This window comes from Aulonocara stuartgranti (genome assembly GCF_965226115.1).
Source record: "Aulonocara stuartgranti genome assembly, chromosome: 23".
Taxonomy (NCBI): Eukaryota; Metazoa; Chordata; class Actinopteri; order Cichliformes; family Cichlidae; genus Aulonocara; species Aulonocara stuartgranti.
Window position 1 is genome coordinate 33,903,864 of NC_138958.1, and position 24,043 is coordinate 33,927,906.

The 24,043-nt window shown below is 41.9% G+C and overlaps 2 protein-coding genes across 3 annotated transcripts; one reads left to right on the top strand and one right to left on the bottom strand.

The window, feature by feature from the left end:
• The first annotated feature begins 878 nt into the window (after positions 1 to 878).
• Positions 879 to 6,308, top strand: LOC309699990 (adrenodoxin-like). The gene is made up of 4 exons (XM_082523296.1): positions 879 to 1,373; positions 4,325 to 4,449; positions 4,561 to 4,690; positions 5,197 to 6,308. The coding sequence occupies exons 1-4, from the start codon at positions 1,249 to 1,251 to the stop codon at positions 5,303 to 5,305; spliced, it is 489 nt and encodes a 162-aa protein (XP_082379422.1). The 5' UTR covers positions 879 to 1,248; the 3' UTR covers positions 5,306 to 6,308.
• Positions 6,022 to 20,256, bottom strand: LOC309699987 (uncharacterized protein). 2 transcript variants are annotated; one of them, XM_082523292.1, is made up of 7 exons: positions 18,857 to 20,256; positions 18,615 to 18,779; positions 14,904 to 15,016; positions 14,623 to 14,815; positions 13,760 to 13,874; positions 11,455 to 12,359; positions 6,022 to 8,877 (listed from the first exon to the last, which is right to left on the bottom strand). In XM_082523292.1, the coding sequence occupies exons 2-7, from the start codon at positions 18,774 to 18,776 to the stop codon at positions 8,095 to 8,097; spliced, it is 2,271 nt and encodes a 756-aa protein (XP_082379418.1). In that variant the 5' UTR covers positions 18,777 to 18,779; positions 18,857 to 20,256; the 3' UTR covers positions 6,022 to 8,094. The 2 variants fall into 2 exon arrangements, with proteins under 2 accessions (XP_082379418.1, XP_082379417.1); XM_082523291.1 differs by having other exon boundaries at positions 18,615 to 20,256.
• Positions 20,257 to 24,043: the final 3,787 nt, after the last annotated feature.

Below are 24,043 nucleotides of genomic sequence, written 5' to 3' on the forward strand. Positions count from 1 at the left end.
ATGCATTCTGTTTTCTAGGGCATGCAAGCATGTGAAGGGTGAATAGCACTTGGTTTAATCAAGGGAGCTCAATCAATATTTGTGAATGTGGACAGAGAGAGACGTTACAACAGATGGTAAACGTGACGCTGGAGGCCACTAAAGGTTGTTTTGGGGGTGACTGAGGTATTTCACAGACCTTTGATGTTGGTGTAGAGCGCTTGTTCAACTTTGTAACCCTGTAGCCATCAGGACATGGGGTGTAGATGGTGGTTAATATTCACTTTTTATTAGCAATGATTAAAAAGCGAGTAACTTCTAACTTGATTCTTCTGAAATGCCTCAGATTTAATATCTCTCGTGAACTCGTGGTGCTTCAAAGATGATTTAAAAAACAGTTCAAAAGTTCAAGGTCATTTTTGACATCACTGCGCTTCTTCGCTGGTCAGAGTAACGCGTGAAGGATTTGACCTTTATTAGGAAACACACTGAACTTTCTAGATGTCTATACTCACACACACGGCGGGGCGGTGACTCCGTAAGCAGCCCTCCACTCGGAGACGTGCTAACTCCGCACTACCGGCTGACGCGGTAATTTAAAACGAGCGTTAGTACAGTTTGATTGGCTAGTTGACACACTCACGTAAGCGGGCACGGGGACGTTTGTTCTTACCGGAATCAAGTTAGCGCCAATGACTTTCAAACTAAAAGCAAAATAATACATTTCTAATCATGAAGGGAAGCCAAGACGTTTGTTTTTTATTAACTCCCACTAGGATAACGGTCTTATTTTATTTTAAACTGTGGGTATCAAATTATTATCCATAGATGGACACAATATGTTAGTAGCTAAAACTTTTATTTTGACGACATGGCAGGAAGTTGTACTGCGCCTGATTGATCTTTGTTTGTCAGGAACTACACACAGAGAGTCATGTTTGCGATTTGACTGCATAACCCTGGGCGGTGTTGATAGTTATCTGTCAACTTTGTGTTTTGTTGTGGAGTATCATTGGTGCTCCACTGCGTTGTCAGGTGATTGATTTGGGGTCTTAGACAACAAGCAGTTGCCATATGTTTCACGTTATGCAATGACAGTGACAGAGTGACTTTTTGCAGCTAAAACAAGCTAGCCCCACTAGCCTGCTCGATCGGTTCAGTCAAACTTCTTTAGGTCTCTGCTGAGAAGTTACGCGCTCGACAGGTGTCTGCCATTCGCAGCTCGTAAATCCTCTCCGCTATTTTTCCAGCTTCATTTTTGTGCTTCAAATGGCTTTGGTAACAACGTTAAGACGGCTGGTTCAGAATAGTCTACGTGAATATTCGAGGAAGGCGTCGGCAGTAACCTGGCCTACGAAACAAAGGAGTTTTTCCATCGGCACTCAGCCTCTCAGGTAGGTTATTTTACTAAAACACCTACTATTAACAGGACTCCCTAACCTGGTGATGGATTGAGCCGCACGCCAAACTCCAGTCAAAAAATGTGCAATTTATTCGGGCTCTTCTTTCCAGCGCATTCCTGGCATGCAAAATCATGTAGAAAAGAATGTCCCTTTCACAGAGCAGGGTGTTTTGTGTCGTGCTGTTTCAAAACATTTGAAACTAGGCTCATGTTGTTTTTCAAAACGACAAAGCAGAAACACTTAAATTCCAGCCTAGCGGTGGGCCATTTACTTTAAGTCAGTTTAAATGGACAAGCGGGGAGAAAGCAAAGGAGAGGAAAGTCTACGTGCTTTTAGGTCTCAGGAGAACTAATTTGCAACTTAAATGTGCCAATATTCCAATATGTGTTGAAATACTGAGGGGCGAAATGTGTAGTAAAATATATGTGAGTGTGTAATTGGGTTGATGAGGCAAGATGAGTCTTAATATTAGTTCCTAGAAAAAGTGGTGCTTGAAGTCAAAGTGATTAAGAACACCACACGTGTGCAGCTGATGTTCTTAGGAGCAGGCTGAAGCCTCACGTGTCCCCAAGGTGAAAGTGAGCCATCTTCCCACTCAGGTACAAGGCTCTTACCACAGCTGGGCTTCCCAGTGCCAGCCACCCTGTTGGAGCGCACCATGACTGTTGACCTTGTGCTTAGGTTGAAGGTTTGTTTTTGTTTTTCTCCAGGCTTGCCTTAAACTGACTGACACTGTCCTTGTGTCCTCACGTCGCCCTCCCTTAACTAACCAGTTTAACGTGATTGATGCCAAGTGCGAGTGTGTTTGTCCTGAGAGGTCGTGCAGTGCAGGGCCCTTTCAGGAAAGAGCATGAACAAGGTTTTGTTTTTAAAGCGGATTATAGGGGGCTTGTGCGTTAAATCTATGTCGTAGGTACGTCATTACCCCAAACCCCTCTGAAACTACATCGTAACCTGACATGCACTTTCCTTGAAATCTCAGACCATAAAGGACTTATAAATGGGAAATTTTAGAAAGTAAAGCGATCGATTGCATTTTATATATTTGTGCCATATCCATCCATCCATCCATCCTCAAAAGTGTCAAAACAGCAGGGCCATTTAAAAGCAGGAAAGTCCATCACAGGATTTTCAGACACACTGGGCACAGCCACTATGTCAGTACAGAACATCCTGAAAAGGAATGAAACCTCTTGCACTGAGCTACATGTATTACATGGATTGGCTTGTCCAAGGATGGCAACAATAAGGCTTGGAGAACAGCGAGAGGTCATACTGCAATTTGCACTCATCAGCTGTAAAAATCTGAAAGCCTGAATGGAATTTGCAGAACGAGCAGAAGTCTACAAAAAGTTATTGTTTGCCAGTTTACAGAGAGCTAATCTGGAGAAGTCCTTTATTAAGAGAGGACTTTAACCAGATCTTAACCTAAATTAACCCACACTTCACCTCCCGAAGAGAAGCATGAAGGGAGAAATTGGTATGATGTTGGGAATTTAATTGCAACAAAATAAAAGCATTAAGCTATCTGTCATTTAAAAAAATTGTAGGAATATGAGAAATGGGTGTACTGATTTATTGATTTTTCACTCAGGTTCTTGTGTAACTTGAAGTACCCCAGTCTTTTCTCCCTGTCTCTTCCTTAAGAACGGCTTCTTTGTGACAGCCACATTTACACTGAGAGCTTTTGTGATGAGGCTTCATTGGACAGTAGATGGATGAAGGTCCATCTATCAGGTCCTGTGTCAGTTACAAGGTCTGGACTGAAAATGAGTGAGAGAGCAGCCAAAGCAAACTTTGAAAGACCTTCAGAAAATCTGAAGAACTGCTGTGAAAATGACAAGTCTGGCTCCTTGGAAGCAAAATAAAATAAACATGGAGGGTAGCTTAAGACTTCTACACAGAACTGTAATTAGATTGGTTGCAGCAGATGGCCGCCCTCCCTCAGCCTCCTACTTCCTACTGTCACCAACTGCTTGCTCATAGGGGGTCGTCTGATTGTTGGGGTTTTCTGTATTATTTTAGGGTCTTTACTATATAACCTTGAGGAAACTGTTACTGTGTTTTGGTGATATATAAATAAAATGGAATTGATTGTAAATAGCAGAGAATAAAAGTGCTGATTTCATGCACACAAGTCTTCAGTGCACAGCACACTGTGCAGAAGAAAGGTGGTTAAAGAGAGCTAGACAAGCTTATTTCAGGATGACTTAATGAGCTTCACTATGGACCAGTATAATGTAAATGATGAGTATTTACTCATTATCGAATAATGAAATTATAAGTTTAGAAATTAGCATAATAGGTTGACCTCAGTGTTGGCATCCGGTATCAGTTTTTAGACTAAAACTTGGGACTTGGCAAAGTTTGTGCTGTAGTTTTCTCTTAGAGTGATAGACAGGAAAATTCATTTGTACGTGTTATTTTTAGGTCCCTGCTGTTCCTTCATTGTGGCCTTATGCTGTAAATGTAGTTAAATATTGGATATCATGGGATAGACCCCGCAACCCTGAAAATGATAACCAGAGAAGGATGGATGGTTAAACAAGTTCATGATCTCTTTGTGTGTGTTTCTTTACTCTTATTCTTTAGGATGCAGGTGGGCGGAGCTTGTATGATGCAGTGTACATGAGATGAAATTTTAGGGATCTCATTATCTGTAGCTGTTGGTCATGAGTCTCCACCACAGTAACAGTATATGACAGAAAATAAGGAACAGTAGATGTTCTCTTTAGGGCTCTGAGGCATCTTTTGATTTGAATGTAACTATCAGTAGTGGCCACCAGAGGGCAGTGACCTCTGGCAGTTGGACTGTGCAGTGCTATGTAGGGGAAACTGGATAACGTACGTAAAATACGTAAAACCTGTAAGTTTATCAGTCCAACAGTTGGGTTCCAGTGTTCCTGTCAATCAAACTAAGGTCATGGTTTTTTTTGTCTCAGATCGGACAACAAGGTGACGGTCAACTTCATCAACCGAGACGGGGAGAAGATCACAGTGAAGGGATTGCCTGGAGATTCTCTGCTAGACGTTGTCATCAATGAAGACCTCGACTTTGATGGTTTTGGTACGCACAGAGCGAGTTTCACAGACCTGGACTTATCAGAGAGCTGCATGTATGTGCGTGAGCTACTTCTCATCCATTGTGTGGAGTTCTAAAGGTGTGTGTGTGTTGTAGGAGCGTGCGAGGGAACACTGGCGTGCTCCACATGCCATCTGATCTTTGATGAGGAGATGTATAAGAAGCTGGGGCCCATCACAGACGAGGAAATGGACATGCTAGACTTGGCCTACGGCCTGACTGACACGTAAGGAAGCACACGTGAACACTCACAAGGCCACTGTGCTAAACTGTCATTACACTGATTTTAATTGATGTGATAGTTTATCGACACTCTGCTTATATAACTGCAAGGCCATGTTTTAAATAGTGTTTGGAGAACGTGGATCTTGGCTATGTCAGCTTTTGTGTGATTCATTCTTTCTTTTTGTGTTAATTGAAGGCAAGTGATTGGATAAATGATTAGAGGCTGAAGCTTTTATCACAGTAGTCCTACAGCCTGGCTGATGCAGAAGAATCAGTTCTGGTGGATTTGTCAGGGCTGATCAGTTAATCATTGAGAGACAAAGGACTAAACATGAGAGCTTTCTTTCACTTGGGATATCAGCTTTATTTGCAAACAATGTTGGACACTGTTGTTAAAGCAGCTTTCAGTTTCAAAGCAAATGGCACATTCATGGCTGTCTAAAAGTGAGAAGCATCCTTCATCAGACTTGAATTTAACATGCTTCTCATCTCCCCTCCCCTTTGCAGATCTCGTCTGGGTTGCCAGATCTGCTTGACGAAGTCTCTGGAGGGAATGGTAGCCAGGGTTCCAGAGAGTGTAGCCGACATCCGACAGACCAAAGATGGATCATCTTAACAGGAAACATGTGGCTGAGAACATGAGTGTAGAAAGTGAGGGTACAACACATGCGCACAGAGATGATGGTAGGTGGAATCTGTCAGTACTGCTGTGGGCTGCCATAGAACTCTTACCCACTTTCTTTTAATAATAAAGTCATAGCCTACTAAAGTGAGCTCTCAAAAACCAGGAAGCTCAAGTATGCAACTTTGACTTTCAAATTAATTTTTTTATAGAATGTAAACCTGCAGTACGCAAGATTTTTTAGACTAACAAGGCTGTAATGCTCGGCTTACAGGAGAAACCTGCAGCCCTTAGTGTGGAATCAAAATATTTATGAGATATAAACTGCTGTCTGTTCTGTTTATTTGAATCACTGCCTGGGGAAAAAAAATAATAAAAACGTTACTTACTTGTTGTACCTTTTCTTCCTGCCCAACTTCCTAATTGTGACTAAATTTACAATGTGAGCTCACGTTTATATCTCAGCACAGAGCTGGACCTTCTGGAAATGTACACACTTCCTCACATGAACAGTTAGTCATGTTGGCGGAGGACCCAAACTGCCAAAAGAAATGTGACTTGGTATGTAAAATCATGTAGAATCATAAACCTCCCATATCACACTTTGACTGATTTCAGTTCAAAGTGTCAGGTATTTAAAAAAAAAAAAAATTATGCCAATTTTGTCAGTTTTTCTAAACACTTTAATAGTTTTGTTGCATTTACTGGAATTCTTTTTTTTTTTTTTTTCGGAACTTTTTGATTTTGGTATTTTTGGACTTCCATAAATGTCGACTCAACAAGGCTGAAGGAAAAGGTGGTACGCCTCACTGAAATGTTCATGTATTGAACAACAAGAAGTTCAACACCTTACAGATTTCTTCTGCTGTCCCCTGAAAAATGTTTGTTATTTTTGATCAGATTCTTCATGTAACCTTAACAATTTCATCTTGTTTGTGTACACACAACCATCTGCGTTAAACAATGAAAGAAAAATAATAAAACTTCCTCTTTCTAACAGCGTGCTGAACTGTTGGTTCTTTAATGTCACGTTAAATGTGCTGTTTGTACAAAGAAAAAAGGACAAAGGGATCCATTCCCATGAAATCTCCCCAAATTAAATTTCAGCTCATTTTATTTGCATATGCAAAAATATAGTGACAGCGTATAAATACATGTACATATATAACAAGGAGGCAGTAGACAATATTAGGAAGCAACAGTCCTGTGGCCTGTTTCGGTGTTTTAAGCTGCATAAGATGTAAAGCTCATAAAACATTAATTTCAATCAGTACAGGCTTATGTGAACAGCATTGTTGGCAACAAAAACAAAACAAGAAGCTCTAAATGTTGCTGCTGCAGTCGTCAGTATCACAGCAGGCTGATGTGAGTGTTAATGCCAAGAAGCATTAGAAATGCACACATGAACAAACACACACATCCACACATGTGCAATAACACTAAGTGAAATAATCTTTTCTGGCATCGTTGTATTTTTACTCAGTTGTATATAGCATTCGTATTCTATTTTTATCTTATTGTATATTTTTATTCTATTTTATTCTACTGTATATAGTATATTATTTTATTCTATTCTGTACAGCTGTGTACTGTATTTATTCTTATTGTATTCTAATTTTTGCGTCATAACTTTTGCACTGTCCACTTCCTGCTGTGACAAAACAAATTTCCCACGTGTGGGACTAATAAAGGTTATCTTATCTTATCTTAAATGAACTGCTCAGCTGACTGTAATCAGAAACGTCTCCATGTTAATATTTATCCAAACACTACATCTGTTCACTAAAAAGCATTAACGCTGGAAAATAGTTAAGCTGCTAACAGTCGACATGATCCCGAGCAATGCTTGATTTCTGGGGAGCATTCTTCACATATACAGGATATACACGTACGGTTTGTTTAAATATACTGAATGATGTCATGCTTTTATACCTTTCCAACATGTCACAAACTAGTCTACCTACACATTTACGATACTTCTGAGTATTGTAAACAACTGAGCTGAAGCCAAACTACCGATCAACACACAGACTGAGCTGTAGTTCAGAACCAGACTATTAAAACGTAGAGGCAAAGTCACAGTGTGTACCCAGGCTGCATTTACACTATTTATAATATGACTATTAATTTCAATAAACATGATTGTACCACCTGCTTTCTGCAAAACTGTGGTTGAAGTAACATGTGATACCAAATACTGCATGTTGCCCATAATCTGTTTAGGCTGCTTGGGTGGGACTTGAACCAAAACAACACAGTTTTTCTGAGCTGCAGTTAACCAGAAGGCATTTCTCTGAGTGAGTCTTTGTTCATTATGAAGAAGGCAATGCCAGGTGTGTTTTAGATTGGCAGGTTTTAACTTTGGCCTGATGTACATTGGAAAAAAAAAAAATAAATCAAGACAAATTTTTCTGCTTTGATCAGAATGAATGTTATTTGAGCTTATTGGTTATACATTAGAACACTTTTTGCATGTGTAAACCCAGCCTTTAGGACATTTAAGCAAAGGGTTAGGGGGAGATTCACTTTACTTTATTGGCATTAAGCACTAAGCAAAAACTCAAACACACTTTTACTTTTTGCTCCATGTCCACCTTAGCCAACAGATTACATTTCATGTGGTGTTCCAGATAGCAAAATGCTCCCAGTGACACCAAAGCCTTAGTGTGTGATGACGGAGTTCATTTTAAGGTTATGATACGACCACTGTGCTGAAACTGAAATGCTCCGTTTGTTCCACTTGTTGGAGCGATGCTGTACTTCAGTTTGTTTTCACCAACTCATCAAACGTAGGATTCTTCAGCAAACAGGAGCTGGTCAAAGTCTGGCTCTGCTGTGGGATCGCTGCATCTCTTCACCCACTCCCTGCGGCTCTCCACCAGGGCAAGCGCCACCTGGTGGCTGCTCTGGGGATTGCTTTGGGGGTGAGAGGAGAAGTAGTCCCGCACTGCTTTGGTGGCACAGGGGGAGAGGCAGTAACGGGCCTCTGATGTGCCTCCTTGTGAATCCACCCCGGACACTTTCAACCCCGGGTCACTGGGCAACCTTGCCCGGGTGAAGGTGGCGGCTCGGTCCACAACTTGACATCCCGGTTCGGAGCCGCGGCGCTGATATAGCCGGGCGTTGTGGTCCTGCTCTGTGGATTGAGACTTGGGTCGCTTGAATAGGGACAGTGATGGCCCCCCGTGCTTGTAAAACACAGACGGCAATGGCTGCTTCTGTTCAGTCACATCACTTTGCACAGCACACTTCTGGGCGCTGGTATCACTCCTGGGATTTTTCTGTCTTAAAGTTATTGGGGCCTCTGGGGAATGGAACCAGGCAGATTTAGGGAACTGGAGGTTTCCTGTAGAGTGATAGTGTGAAGGGGGACTGGAGGAGTCCTGCTTGAGGAGCCCTGCTTTTCCCTTCACATGGCTCCCTCCTGCTCCACCTGCATCTTTGGGAGGTCTACAGGATGTTCTGGGTTTGGTTTGGCTGCCTGAGATCAGGTTTGCAGCTCCTTTCTCACCTGCTTTTCCTTTTTCTGGTTTCCCAGGTGTGAGCGACTTATCAGAAGGCCCTCCCTGGGTGGAGACAAAGGTAGATCACATAAACAACTGTTGGAAGTTTTAGTTCTTGAGCTTTGAGAGCTAATGTAGTCCAGAGAATCTAACCTCTAAGGTTCATCTATTCATCATTCAGGCTCTTCTAACTCCATCTTACAGTCTTTATACAGTAAGGGGAGCTGGTTCAGGCAAGTTTCTGAGGGAATATTGCTTCCATCTGTTACTTGGTCAGCTTTAGGTCAAACAGTCCAAAAAAGTTTCTAATATTATCAATACTCGTAATAATGCAATACAACAGGGATATAAATAAAATTGAACTGAATTATGGCAAACCTTGACGTGGACAAAACTGTTGGTAACTTTCCATTATAGAAAGAAAAACCCACAACAGTCACTGCAATAACTTGAAAAGGACACAAGCAGTATCCATTCATCCAGAGTAATAATTCATATTGGTTTACTGAAAATTAACCGCTCCAGCGGTCTCAGGTTTGAAGGGTGCACGTTAAACTTTAGTCACAGGAACATCAAGCTGTGTGGAGTTTTATAGCCTTTAACCACAATTCAAAAGTGGTCCACACATCAGGGGTGTCAGTGGTGTTCGGATAAAGTTCAGCAGAGGATAAAGTCTAGGCTAGGTGAGGTGTTATCCAAATAAATGTTCCAGCTATCTGGCACCAGAAACACTAGTTTGTCTCATTCATGTCACCAGTGTAACACAGCACTTCATTTTTGTATTAAGCTGCCACCTGTCACACAAAACAGCTCCCCCAAAAAGGTTTTGGACAAAGTGAATGGTTGCCTGTAGGTCAGTGGTGTGAGACGTTTACATGGTGGGCCACATACAGCCCGCTTTGATCTTAAGTGGGCCGGACAACTGAAACGCTGCTTTCTGTCAGTGTAAAGAAGTCACATATTTAACTGTTTTTCTGCATCATAAAGAGAAAGCTGCTGTCAGAAAGGAAGACCTGTCAGCATAACTATTTGGACTTAAATTGTAAGAATTAAATGTGTAAAATTACAGAAAAGGTTCTCTTAGCTGATCGCCCAGACTGTCCAGTTTTTTTTGTCTTGTTATTTTTTTAACTGTAGTCATAAAAAAAACCCAGACGTTTCTATAGTAGAAGGTGAAAAACAGAAACTTTTCTGTCATTTAATTGTTTATTGCTTAATGACTTTGTGTAGTATGAATGTTCATAAATTATAAGTCCAAGATTTCTGCTTGTGCTTGCTTGTGATGTGCCATGGCTCTGTGCTACATGCAGACATTTCTGCATCTCTGCCATTCAAAGACACTTTGCATATAGTTTATTTTATATAACATTCAGTACAGAACTCTACATTTTCAAGAAAGCAATTTTGTATTCAGTGTTTTCATAAAAGCCTTATTTTTATGCATTTATTAGGGAGAACACACGTGAGGTTTAAGGCCTGGACAAGTTTAAACCTTTTGTCCTCCACAATGGAAAAGTGCCTAATTGTTTGACACTCCTACTGTAGGGTTGTCAGAACAAATAACTAAACTGCTAGTGCTAGTGCTGCTAATGGTAAGCATATACTTGGCTTTGGTTCTCTGGATCGAAACTTCAATTCCATTCAATTAAATTTTATTTATACAGCACCAAATCACAACAACAGTTGGTTCAAGGTGCTTTGTATTGTAAGGTAGATCCTATAATAATGCAACAGAGAAAACCCAACAATCATATGACCCCCTATGAGCAAGCACTTTGGCGACAGTGGGAAGGAAAAACTCCCTTTTAACAGGAAGAAACCTCCGGCAGAACCAGGCTCAGGGAAGGGCGGGGCCATCCGCTGTGACCGGTTGGGGTAAGAGAAGGAAAACAGGATAAAGACATGAAACTTGAAATGAGGATCCATTTTTTAAAGTGTTACCTTCCTTAATCACAACTTTTTACAGGCAAGCAGTCCACACAGCAGAACTAAAGTCAAAATACTTGCTATTGCCATGTTTCACAGCTCACTAACAGCATCTGGTTGATACTGCCCTCTGGTGGTGTGTTGTTGCAGTGCATTACACAATACCTTCTGGGGTAGCAGTTAAACAGTGGGCGTAGATGTTTTTAGATCTTTTTCCCTCAAGAAACATTCCTAATTAGAGGCCACATTTCAAATGAGAGAGCGAGATCTTAATGATTTGCCTGGATACATTTAAAGGTACAAAGTACAGCCGGAACTTCATTCACAAACTATGTTTAAAAAAAACCCCCCCACTTATGTTAAACTATGTTTAATGTCCAGAAAGATTTTTAGGACATTAAATCACACGGGTTGATTCTTCACATTTTTTGATTGCATAAATTCATTTTGAAATTCTGGTAGGAAAGGAAGGGTGTGTGACTTGAACACAAAGGTTCCCTGGTCAACTACTGGAAGAGGATAAGGAACTGTAATCCACTGGAAGAGGTCAAATGTCACTGACCAAAAGCAATTCAAAACAAAGGCATATGATTGAACACAACATTTAAATGGGACTGCATTTAAATGTTTTGTTTTGAATATGATATGGGATGAAAATGTGGATTTGAATGATTTTACACCCAAACTGCGGTTTTACATAAAAACATCACATACCACTGCTTCACTTACTGCAGTCTTGTCCTCTTCTTGCTTCTCCAAGTTGTCTTGTTGGGTGAGTGAAAGTCTCCGGTCTTTCTTCAGCCATGAATTTGGGTGGAGACCCCTACAGCCCATTAATGTCCCCCAGCTGACGGGTTCTTTGGGTGGGGAATTTTTGGGGCAAATCTCCTGCTCTGCATGTTCAGTGGAGGCCAGTACAGAGCTGATGGTGAGGGGTGTAGAAGGGACAGAGGTGGAAAGAGATCCAGAGGAGGAGTTGGATGGCAGATACGTCTTTTTTGGGTAAAGGCCCCTTCTGGTTGCCCAGGTCTGGTCACCACTTAGGGAGTCTAGAGAATCAGGGGAGGAGCGGGTTGGTGCAGGGGAGGTGGGGGTGGATGAGAGGCTGGAGGAGCTGGCTTCCAACCCAGACTCACCTCCATACCTCCTATTTTGAACTCTGGAGTACATTCTGGTGACTGTGTGGTTGCTAGGCTCCTTGGAAAGCTCTTCCTCACCGTCTTCATCCTCACCAGTGACACCATCTGTGCTGGCTGATGCGCATGGCCGAAACTTGGCCACATATGCTATAGCTGGTTCTGAACGCCGCCGCTGCATGTTCCGACCCTCTAGGGACAGCGACTCCAGGGTGGAAGAGGTGTCCACAGTTGCTGCATCCTGCCTGGGGCTGGAGAGGTCTAGTTCCTGTCTTCTGTGTCTTCCCAGTGGATTGAGACCTGGTTCTGGTGCAGTATCCTGGTCGTAATCACTGAATGTGAGGATGGAGTCCAAGCTGCCTTGTAGGGGTTTAGGCTGGAGGCACCTTCTGTTGCAAAGGCCTGGTGAGCCACCACTGCTGTTGTCTAACTCATTCTCGAGACTGTCATAGGATGAATCGGTCAGAGGGTAAATCCATGATTCTGATAATCCCCAGGAAAATTATGGATAATTGGATAAGAAGAAGAAAAGAGAAGGAGGACACACTATAAGAGATGTATGTAGGTGGGTGGAAAACAAGAAGCATAAACAATATTGTTAAATACTCTATGCAGTGATGTTTTTGTTTTCTGAGACCTTTATAGAAACCACAAAGTCCTTTGTTCTTGACTGTCTGTGAAGACATTTGTTCACCTTTATCTTAATTCACCTTAATTTACCAAATCTGTACTTGCACTCCTCAGTGAAACTGGAATATACTTCTCGAAACAGAACAAAAGTTCGTTAGAGCTACAGAGGGAGGAGAGTAATATTTGCTGAATATAAGACACAAAGATACAACGTTACTAGCCTAACTTAAAACCTTTGTGAGCCTCTCACAAAAGCATCTTCATGTTGTTATTCAACACTGTGCACACAACGGTTAGCAACATCACAAAGCACTTCCATGTACTTTGTACAAAAATCTTTAGTATTTGATCATAAAATAAATAACATTACACACCGAAACAGCTTTTAAAATACAGCTGTTAATGGAATTCGGATTAAAAGTGCTAGATAATGCTACAATACATTGTTTAGGGTTTTAGGGTCTGTTTCTTTTCTTTGACTTTAATAAATACCTGTAGACTCACATGGCATGCAGTAAAACCAACACAAGAGCACTGTGTGCTGACAGGTATGCTCTTAAACACAGATTTCAGGTTCATATTAGCAGACTCATTTGTAATGAAGTAACTCTTCTTTGAATAAATATATTGGTCTACCTGATCAAGTAGCATTTATTTTGGGCAAGCAAGGCAATTAGTGCTTGTCCAGTGAAATCTAAAGATAGACCTCAATTAAAAAGTACTAAGTGAAAGCAGTTTATCTCCTTTCTTCTCAAACAGAACTCTGCTCGGTTCTCAGGATGTTTGCATCTATCCTTTGAAATACTGTCATCTTGTGGCCACAATTGGTTATAATCTTTTGAACATAGCACATCCCTCTTAGCAGTAACTTGATGATTGTCTGTAGCTGATTCATTTAGTGGACATCTGTAAATTGTAGCTACATCAAAATAACCTGGTTTACACTCCCTCAAATGGGCTCGGCACTCCTTCTTTAAATATTTATACCATGTCTATGTCATGAGGAACTCGTATGAGTATACAATGCATAAATGTATCAATTCAAATGCCATTAGACACACTTTATCCGTCAAATAATAGCACTCTTACCAATTAAGACTATAGACATTTTAAACAAGCATTCAAGCATTCAGTGGCAACACAATTATTCAGGGTGATGAATTAGACATAAAGATAACAGAAAGTTCATTAAAGGCTCTCCAACTTGTGAGAGTTTAGCCTTGAGCAAACATTTGTCTCATTTGTTTGGGTACCTGTTCCCATCTCCTCACTGTTGAGTCTCTGTGGAGGCCCTCCGAACAGGGAGGAGGGATCCTCTCTGAGAATCTCCTGACAGTGTTCAATCATGAACTTCACCAACTCACAAACCTACAGGCAGAGAAAAGTGGATACTAAGCCAGTGTAGTAACATAGGTCGGAATGCCAGTCTTCAAGGCTGCGTGAAAGCACTTTAAGCATTTACAGTAAGCCAATTATCTGAGCAGCTACTTGATGTTACAAAACTTCATACTATGTGGAACATTTCTCAGACTTTGCTCCGTTCCCGTCCCAAAAACAAGAAGTCAAACTGGTTGGAAATGAGAGCTTTCAGCCTCTATGAAGCAGACATTCCAGTAAGAAAACCTTGAAGGTGTTTAGTGTTATGCTGCTCTGACTAACACAAAAACAACTTTCAGTTGACTGTTTAATCAACTTAATACGTTCTGTAACTAACATAGTAAAGACTTGAACGTGGGTTCATTTATCCTAGTCTCCATTAGGAAGATATTTTCCCCCAGACCAGCAGATCTGAAGTGGCAACTTCTCTGCTCTTTGTCACTGTTTTTGTTGTCTGCAGGTAAAAATAATGTTTTCCTTGTGAGTGAACTGTGAAGCTGCCCAGACTGATGTATTTAATTATGTTGCACTGATCCTACGAGTCAAAGTCATCATAGGAGTGACAAACTCTGTCTGAGGTTTGGGTCAATTTGCAAAGATGTTAAATTGATATTTCACCTTAGAGAAATTTTTTTGAACAGGGCCTTGAGGAGAGACTCAGTATGGCACAATTGCATTCATTTAGCAAAACTTTGCTAACAAAAATTCTGATGTGATGCTGTTGATCTTCCACACTCACCTTCTTGGTTCCTTCTCCCTCCACCTCAGGGCTACACGGCACTCCAGGTGGCCAGAGCATGCTGGGAGCAATGCACACTGACAGATTAAAAGTAGTCATTTGGTTCTCCTGGGCATTGCCTTGGATACCGTGAAGAACAGCCAGCAGGTAGCGTAGCAGGAGTGCGTTCTCTTTGGGCAGCCGGCAAATCATCCTTCAGGGAGACAAAACAGTGATTGTGTAAAATGTGTTTTAGCTCCTGTGATTAATGTTCAAGCAGTACAGAGCGTGTTGTATGTTACCTCTGTACATCTTGCACCTGCTCCTCCTCCTCCTCCTCTTCTTCCAGCACCTCCATCCAGTCTTCATGGAGCTCACAGCTCAACAAGCTGCCCGGGATGCTGCGCAGGAAATCCTAAAGACAAGCATGCACCAACAGTAAAAGAAGAAAGAACATATCAATCGTGAAAGGAACAATTTTTTGTTCCACATAAGAAACCCTTTTGCTCCTCCCTGAGCCTGGTTGTGCCGGAGTTTCTTCCTGTTAAGATGGAGATCTTCCTTCCCACTGTCTCCAAGTGCTTGCTCATATGGGTCCTGTGATTGTTGGGGTTTTCTCTTTATTATTGTGGGGTCTTTATAACATAAAGCCTCTTAAGTTGACTGTTGTTATTTGGCACGAACGAGCTCAAGCCTTTATAACATTACATAATCACACATTCTGATTACAGTTCTGAAGAGTTCATACAGATCATACATCCAATCCACGACAACCTGTTTCTCAACCGAATAATTGGGTCATTTTAGATCAAAAAGAGGAGTGATCTGAAGTGTCAAACTTGGATCTCCAAGGGCCAAAACCATGCACTCTGAATATACTTAGAAGGAGCTTACCACACAACAAACTCACAGCAAACAGTTTCAAAACCCTTTAAAAAAAAAAAAATCAATAAAAAAAGGGCAATTTAAGAAAATTGCAATACACCCTGATGCAAAAAAACATAATGACATTTTATTCTGATCTTGTGGATACATATCTACCTGTATCACCCTAAACCCTCGAGGGTTGGTGTCCTGCAACTTTTCCATGGCTGTATCCCAATTCAGGGTCTGCAGCCTTAAAGGCCTCATTTTAAGGCCGATTACGTCACAGTGGCGCGCCGAAGGCTGTCCCAGTTCAAAGGCTGCTCGAAATGCGGCCCTCAAATGCGTCCTTCATTTCCCTGAATTTTAAGGCTGTGGCAGTGTAGACTTCGTGGCCCAACATATTCCACAATTCATAGCGCGGCAGTCGGTGTGGATAATTTTGTGGAGCGGCCGAAGAGTAAACTGTGAAAAGTAAGTACTAATAATAATAATAATAATGGATTGGATTTATATAGCACTTTTCAAGGCACCCAAAGTGCTTTACAATGCCACTATTCATTCACTCTCACATTCATACACTGGTGGAGGCAAGCTATGGTTGTAGCCACAGCTGCCCTGGGGCAGACTGACAGAAGCGAGGCTGCCATATCGCGCCATCGGCCCCTCTGGCCAACACCAGTAGGCAAGTAGGGTAAAGTGTCTTGCCCAAGGACACAACGACCTGGACAGAGAGCCCAGGGATCGAACCGACAACCTTCCGGTTACAGATGCGATTCCCAACCCCCTGAGCCACGGTCGCCCCAAGTACTGAATATTATGTCACTTATTTATGTGCAAATGTTTAATAATGAAGAACATTAAAACATTACTGTTGGCCACATGTCGGCAAACTTATTTGCCATTAGCGATGTTTGTACGTTCAGCTTTTACTTGCTTTTAAAGCCTTTAAAATATAATAATACAATAGCTGACCTTAATCTTACAGAGAATGTGATGATTTTGTGGATAATTAAAGTCAGTCATATATCCACAAACACAACAAGCTGAAAGTCAGTGATGCTGCTCGGTTTGCAGTCCTGAATATCACGGCACAAGTACGATTCACTGCACTGTTAATGTTAGCTATGTTATATTGCTGCCTCTGTTCGGTGGTGTCGAGCCAAACGGACTTAAATGTGTGTTTGAACGAGCTGACGGTTCATTCGTTAAGCTGAAAGAAAGATGCTTTAATCAGAGGAGTCACACATGTGTCCACTGTACCATCTGGGAACTCTTCTTGTTTAGCACTCGTAATAACACAAACACTAAATCCTCCTGTTTGTAGCAGTGTATACACCTGAGACTGTCACCTGTCTGTCTGTCCTGCACTCTCTCGCTTTTTCTTTCTCTCTGATTGTGGAATAAAAGTATGAACATGTATTTATAAGTCACACTTGTGTTTGAATCCTGCAGCTTATCACACATTTGATTTCCATGTGTGACAACTGCAAGTGTCCAGAGTGAGGACAGACTGAGGGACCCACTGCTGCACATCATCTGTGAGGCTTTGCACCCCTGATACATACTGAAGGAACAACATTTGTCTCTTATGTATAATACATCTATATATACACTGTCAAAGATACTTGAGTGTCTTTGAGTGAAGATTTAAGGTGTTAGGACATATGAATAGCTGCAACTTGAATCTTTACTGAAGCTCAGTATTTGACACAGAGTTCACTCACATGAATTTCACTCACATGTGCTGTACCAGTGTACCTCCACATGTGATGTGACAATAGAAGTGATTTGATTTGAGAGTTCAAACTCACTGCTGCAATAACTAATAATGATTAATATAATAACTATAATATTGGCCATATCATATTTACACTGACTTTAGTCTCATGAACAACATTAACTATTTGTTATTTACTAGCTAATCTTATATGATTGTTCAGTACAGATATGAAGCCCAACAATCATGTTTTACAGTCCTGTGGTCTCAGCCTCAGATACTTATTAAATCACACAAAGCTCTTGTAGAAACAAACAAACAAATGAACAAAATATGTTCTCCTTCATTTCTGTCAACCACACGTTTCCAGCTATCATGGTTGCTAGGCAACCTGGGCAGCGCGACGGAGGCTAGACCGTCCCATTTCACAAGCCTCACACTTCCGTCTTTGAGTACGCGGCCCTTGAGGACCGTTGAGGCTGCATACTTTAAGGCTGCAGACCCTGAATATACAGCCCATGTGTCCCTGTTGATGAATCTAACTGCACATTCAAATTAAACTTGTCTCTATCAGTTGAGATGTGAAGATGTGATGGGGTAATAGAAACGTAGCTGTAGTTGAGAGTTTTTCTTTTGTGCTAAATGTACTTGAATTGAAATCACTATCGACTGCTTTGTTGTCAAGCTGTGTAAGCTAGCCTGTTAGCTTGTAGGTGCTGTGGAGATGACGCAGGCTACAGGAGCACCGATTGTATAGATGTAGATAAGAACCTATAGGTGGTTTAGGGCATTCTGCAAATTAATCATCCTTTAGTGAGTTGAGCGCCTTAGGAAACAAATCCACATTGTAATCTTGAGTGTGCCCGTTGGCTCATGTGACAATGTATTCAGTCCTGTGCTATGTTGTTGTTGCAACAGATACATATTCCCAAGTCTGAAATTGTGCAACAGCACAACAGTGAAAAAGACATTCAGATTAATTGATGGGAGTGCATGTATGAAGAACTTTTGTTCCTGAATCCAGTAGGTTCTGGTTGGTCTGTTTAAGTCGGAGTAAAAAAGTCCTCTTACATAAAGTAGAGAAATTATTACAAGAAATTATTCAGTGTTAATTGGAAGTAACAATTAACACTGAATAACACAGAATTATTTCGAATTAACACTGAATGCGCTGTGTGAAGACGTTGTCGAGTTTAAGCACTCATGCACAGAGGCTCTGTTATCCCTCCAGATTAAACAAGATTATAGTCTAGATTATATTAACAAGCGTACTATGCTCCTCTGCTATGAACAGGCTGTCCTGCAGCTGCGTACACTACAAAGATGCAGAAGAAGCTGATTAATGCCGTCTTAACAGATGTGGGTCAGTAAGCGTCAGAGATTCACGTACACAAAGAGCACACCATGGTGCTGTAAACCAATCTCCCACCTTAAAGACTCCAGCTATGATGAAGATGTGGTCTCGCGTCAGAGGAAGCTGAGATTCTCCAGCATCCAGAGCATCCCGCAGCTCCCTGACAGCTCGGGCGCCTGCCGGCCGACGGAAAATCCCACGTGTCCACGAACCCTCGTGGTACAGAAACGTCAACATGTCCTGTGAGAGAGAAGAGATAAAAATTAGAGAGGGCATCCTTGTTTATTTTTTTAAAGGTACAGTGTGTAAAATCTCACCACTAGATGTCAGTAAATTGCAGATTGCTGTCAGCTGTTATTTCTCCCTTCCGAATTCAAGTGCATAATCCAGCCAGCCTGGTTGTTGTGGGACAAACAAGTCAGGCCATGGTTCTGTACTGAGTGTAGGGTATAAGTCCATTGTTTGCCCCAGCTAGCAATATGCTGGTGTTCATTTCTATTCACTCTGAAGGAACGTGCAGAATTTCATAAAAGGAGTTCAATACGAGTTGATGAGCTAGTGAAGCTCATTTCTTTGACACAAAGCAAATAAACTCACAGGATGTGAGAATCAAACTGTTTATCTGAGCAAAACCATAATTTTTTAGGACACTTTTTAAAAAAGTTTTTAAATTTGAGGTTATTGAGTTATTGAGCTGTATACCTACTTTGCCAAGATGAGGAAAAAGGCCCAAACTCAAAGCCAGTGAAAATATGCAGCCAATGCTTAAAAATAAGCTCTTTTATTGCACAAACCAAGTCCAAAGAATTGTCTTTAGACCTCCGAGATCTGGGGAAGTTCCCAATAAGCACAGAGGCCTCCATGATCCATAAATGGAAGAAGTTTGGAACCAGGAAGACTCTTCTTAAATCTGGCCACTCTGAGAGATAAGGGTAGAAAAGCCTTAGTCAGACAGGTGACCAAGAACTCGATGGTAACTATGACAAAGCTCCAGCTCTGTGGAGAGAGGAGACCCATCCAGGAGAACAACCACCTTTGCATCCATCAGTGTAGATTAGCGAGATGGAAGCACGTGATAGCTGGCCTGGAGTTTGCCAAAAGGCACCTGAGAGACACTCAAACTATGAGAAACAAAGTTTTCTGGTCTGATGAACTCTTTAACCTGAATGCCAAGTGTCATGTCTGGAAGAAACCAGGCACTGCCCATCACCAGGTCAATACCATCCCTAAAGTGAAGCACGGTGGTTTCAGTAACATGCTGTGGGAATATGTTTATAGCAGCAGGGTCGAGGGAAAGATGAATGCAGCAATGCACAGAGACATTCTTGATGATAACCTGCTTCAGAAAACCAGAGCACTCTGGACCTTAGACTGGGGAAAAGCTTCATCTTGCAACAGGACAACAACCTAAGCACACAGCCATAACAAAGGAGTGGCTTTGGGACCACTCTGTGAATGTCCTTGAGCGCCCAGAGCTCAGACTTGAATCCAACTGAACAACTCTGGAGAGCTCTGAAAATAGCTGTGTACTGACACTACCCATCCAACCTGATGGAGCTTGAGAGGTTCTGCAAAGAAAAATGGGAAAACTGCCCAAAAATAAGTGTCAAAGATTGTATCAACAGGTTAAAATTTCAGGTTAATATTTACATTCATGCTGATCTGTAAGATGTCAATAAAAACGTCCATGAACCAAATGAAATGTGTGCTTTCTGTCACTCAGTGCACACGCTCACCATGACTGGCTTTGGCAGAGTGTCCCCTGCACAAACGGAGCTGAGTGGCTGGCCGAACAAACAGCCTCGTGCAGTGCTGAGGGACAGCTCATTCAGGTTCGAGGAAGAGCCTCGCCAGAAGGCCCAGGCGATGAGCGAGCGCCTCCTTTTGAATGGCTTCCCAGAGAAATCTGAAGAGATGACAGCAGCCCAGAAAGCATGAAATTGTAATGCTCTAATTTTTATTTTGAATTTCTTTGACACAGAATGGATGATTTTACCTGTGTGCTGTTGTGGCGGCTCAACAGGTCGAGGCTTGAGGATGAACTGAAACTGCTTGTACACCTGCAGCTGCTCTGCCTTCAGTCTGTCTGCAGGTGGAGCAGCAGCATCCCTGCCTCCTCCCTGAGAGTATCTCACATGACTCATGTGGATGCTGAAGGGAAACTCATGACCTAAGAGAGAGAGAAGAAGAGACAATAGTGCTCCCTGAAGGCTCAGTGTTGTTGCTATAAAACAAGATCACATTATGAGTGAGCACACACTCTCTCTGGAGCTACATCACACTCGTCTCCAGGGATGAAAGGTACTAGTGTGCCTAAAAAAAACCATCTCACCCCTGTGTCATGCACATGAAGATCAAAAGGAAGAGAATCACACAGCTGGTTCAGGAAACAAACTAAATACAGAAAAACAACTGACAGTCTGTTCAACTAGTGTGCCCCAAGCTCACCTACCAATTAGAGGATAAGGGGCGTTGTCCCTTTTGGAGAGGACCCACAGCTGGAAGTCTTTGATATTTCCCTAAAAATAGAAAAGAAAAAGAAAGATGAAGAGTCAAGGAGTCAGGAAAACAAAATACACAAAGGAGTCCTGAGAGAAAACCACAGCAGGCAGAGCAGAGATGCGTATTCTTTTTGACTTTTCACATGCTGTTTGTGTTCACACAACCGTGGGGTAAGTAAGAAAACACAGTACTGAGCTTCACTGGCTTTTTGCAAGGTCGGGCACTGTTTCTTTCATCAGATGGCCAAAGTGAGTATTATAAAATAGGTAAAGAGCCAAACACTGGACATTTGAATTGAAACATGACAACTTAATAATAATCAGAGGTGCGGTGCTGTGTATTAAGGTAAAAGAACACCGCTCATACTCAACTACAAACAAGCACATGGCTAAACGTTGGATTTACTTTATGAATAAAGTGTTTTTGGATTATTACTTACGATGATGCCAAACTGCTGCAGGGCCAGGCGGATCACCTCATTGGTTGAATCTGAGTTGCTGACTGGGATCGTTTTGGCCTAATTACAGGAAAAGCAGCACAGAAACACAGGAGATACTGATGAGGAGGATGAACAGAGCATCGCACTGCACTGCGAGTTGTAACAACACCCTACAGTTGTACTAGTATACACAAATAAATCAGCTGTAGGCCCTACAGTTTAAAACTTACAAGAGCAAATGTATTGATTCCTTTCCCGTACACCCTCACAGGTATGGTTTTTGGTTCTTCTATCTCTTTTTCTTCTTTTATACGACTGGAAAGGAAATAGTGCCTGTAAGAATAACTCTTTCTCTAACACACACAGTAAATACGATACTTTGTTGACACATGAAGGAAGTGTACCTCTTAAGGAGGGCGAGCCATTTCTCCTTCTGTTCTGCTGAGCTGAAGGGAAGCACAAACATCAAAAGAGCATCATGTATCACTGCAGACTGTGTGTGTGCGTTCATGTGCGTCAGTGAGTGGGTCATAATACTAACTGTTTTGCTTTTTTTAAGTACAGCAACTTGCAGCATTCTGCAGAATTTCAGGTTGCAGGTCACAAAGTCAAGCTTAGCTAGAATCTCAGCCTACCAGATCAGCTGATCTCAGTCCCAGCCCTTTCGCACATCCACTTCACGCAGGTAGGGTGTGATATTTAGTTGCTTTGGTCTGCACACAGTTGCCGCAGATCTGCAAACCACTTTGCAACCCACTGATCTATGTGTCTGTTCTGTGGGTCTTGCTGGTGCTCATGCCACACACAAAATATGCAAACTACTGCAGACGGTGTTACTGCTTAATCCATGACTATAAAACTTTTACAGCCACAGTACACCCGCTGCTTCACAGTCTGTTGCTAACGTTCTCAGCAACCACTTCTAAGCCTGCTGTTAAGGCTCAGGTAGCTGCTGCAGTATTCACCTGAACGATAGGTGTCACCACACAGACAATACCAACACATAACCGCCGATATAGGAAAAGAGGAAATCCAAACTGAAAGCCAAGACATTGCAGAGTGCAGAAATAAGACCTAAACTGCGGCATGTCCCAGCAGTTGTGACGTCAAATTTGTCGCACAGCTCCAGGTGACAAGGGGTCAGCGGTGAGCATAAAAAACAGCCTTAGTCTTCCTTCAGAGTAGGATTCCTGCAATGACTTCAGGCAATGTGGTGTTACTTCTCTTGACAACATCAAGTTGATGTCTCCCAATTTTCTTTTTCTTTAGTGAAGATTTGATGCAAAACATAAAGGCGTTACCCTTTTTCTCTTTGCTAATGGGTTCTTCCAAGATTTCCTGGAGCAATGCAACACTCCAAAACATACTCATTTAAACCCCACACCCCAAATTCTACAGATTCAAATAAGTCCAAGACATTTTGACTAACCCTGCTAACAAACAGAAGAACAAAGAAAAAGTGTCACATATCTAACAGAAAATTTACTTGCCCTTTGTTTCTGTCCTAACCAAGCTGACATGATTCAGGGTGCATCAAATCCTGCTTTGTAGCTCAATCAGCGCCTCTTGGCCTATATTCTTACTCTGCTGCTCAAACTTCATCAGCTCCCTGGACATATAGATAACATCACCTGGCAACTGTGGCAAAGATCAGCATGTCTCTCTCTTCCAAGACACGTGGAAGCTCGAAACAAACAGAATGCTAAAGGCAAAAAAGTCTCTTCTTCCACTATTCAAATGTTTAAATTGACACTTTATATATATATATATATATATATATATCGTGAACCTCAGTTCACGATGAAATACTTTTACTCCTCATCATAAAAGCAGGAATCAGAACTTCCTTTTGAAAATAATGGATAAGAACAAGGCCTGATGTGTTAATGGTTGCACGGTAGGATGTCACTGAGCTCTTTTGCCTCATCCTGTCTGTTTTCTGTTCCTTTGGCATTTAAGGTCAAGTTTACAGCATCAGCAGCATATTTTCTGTGGAAACATAAACACCTTCACAGCTGTTGACGTGAGGCAGCGTCAGCGTGAACAAAGTTTGTACAAATGTCGTTTCTGGGTCAACCACATCACAATGAGCCCATGTTAAGGACTTCTAAACACCTTGGTATAAAAGAAAATGTGTTAAAATAAGTACAATTCACCACCGTGTATGTGTGTGTGTGAATATTTGTGTCCGTATGAGTGCAGCATGTGTGTAGTACTGCTGTGCATCTTTGTGTGTGATACCTAAAGGTAGCGACACAGTTGCAGGTGGGCCACCCCATTACAAAGCTCCTCTCTGGGTTTGTGCTACCCTCACACACCTCGTCCATGCAGCCTGCCGTCCACATCTCACACACACGCACCTGGGCTTTCTGCTTGAAGTGGTTGGCTGACCTAGGAACAGAACACACACACACACACCTTACACTTAAACCTTACACCCAGGCATTAACCTAATTACCGTGTGAAGGACAGGAAGAACAGCCAAAATGTTCCTAATCTGCTTCACAGAAAGAAAAGAATACACACACACACACACGTCGGGTATTCATATCTTGTGGGACAT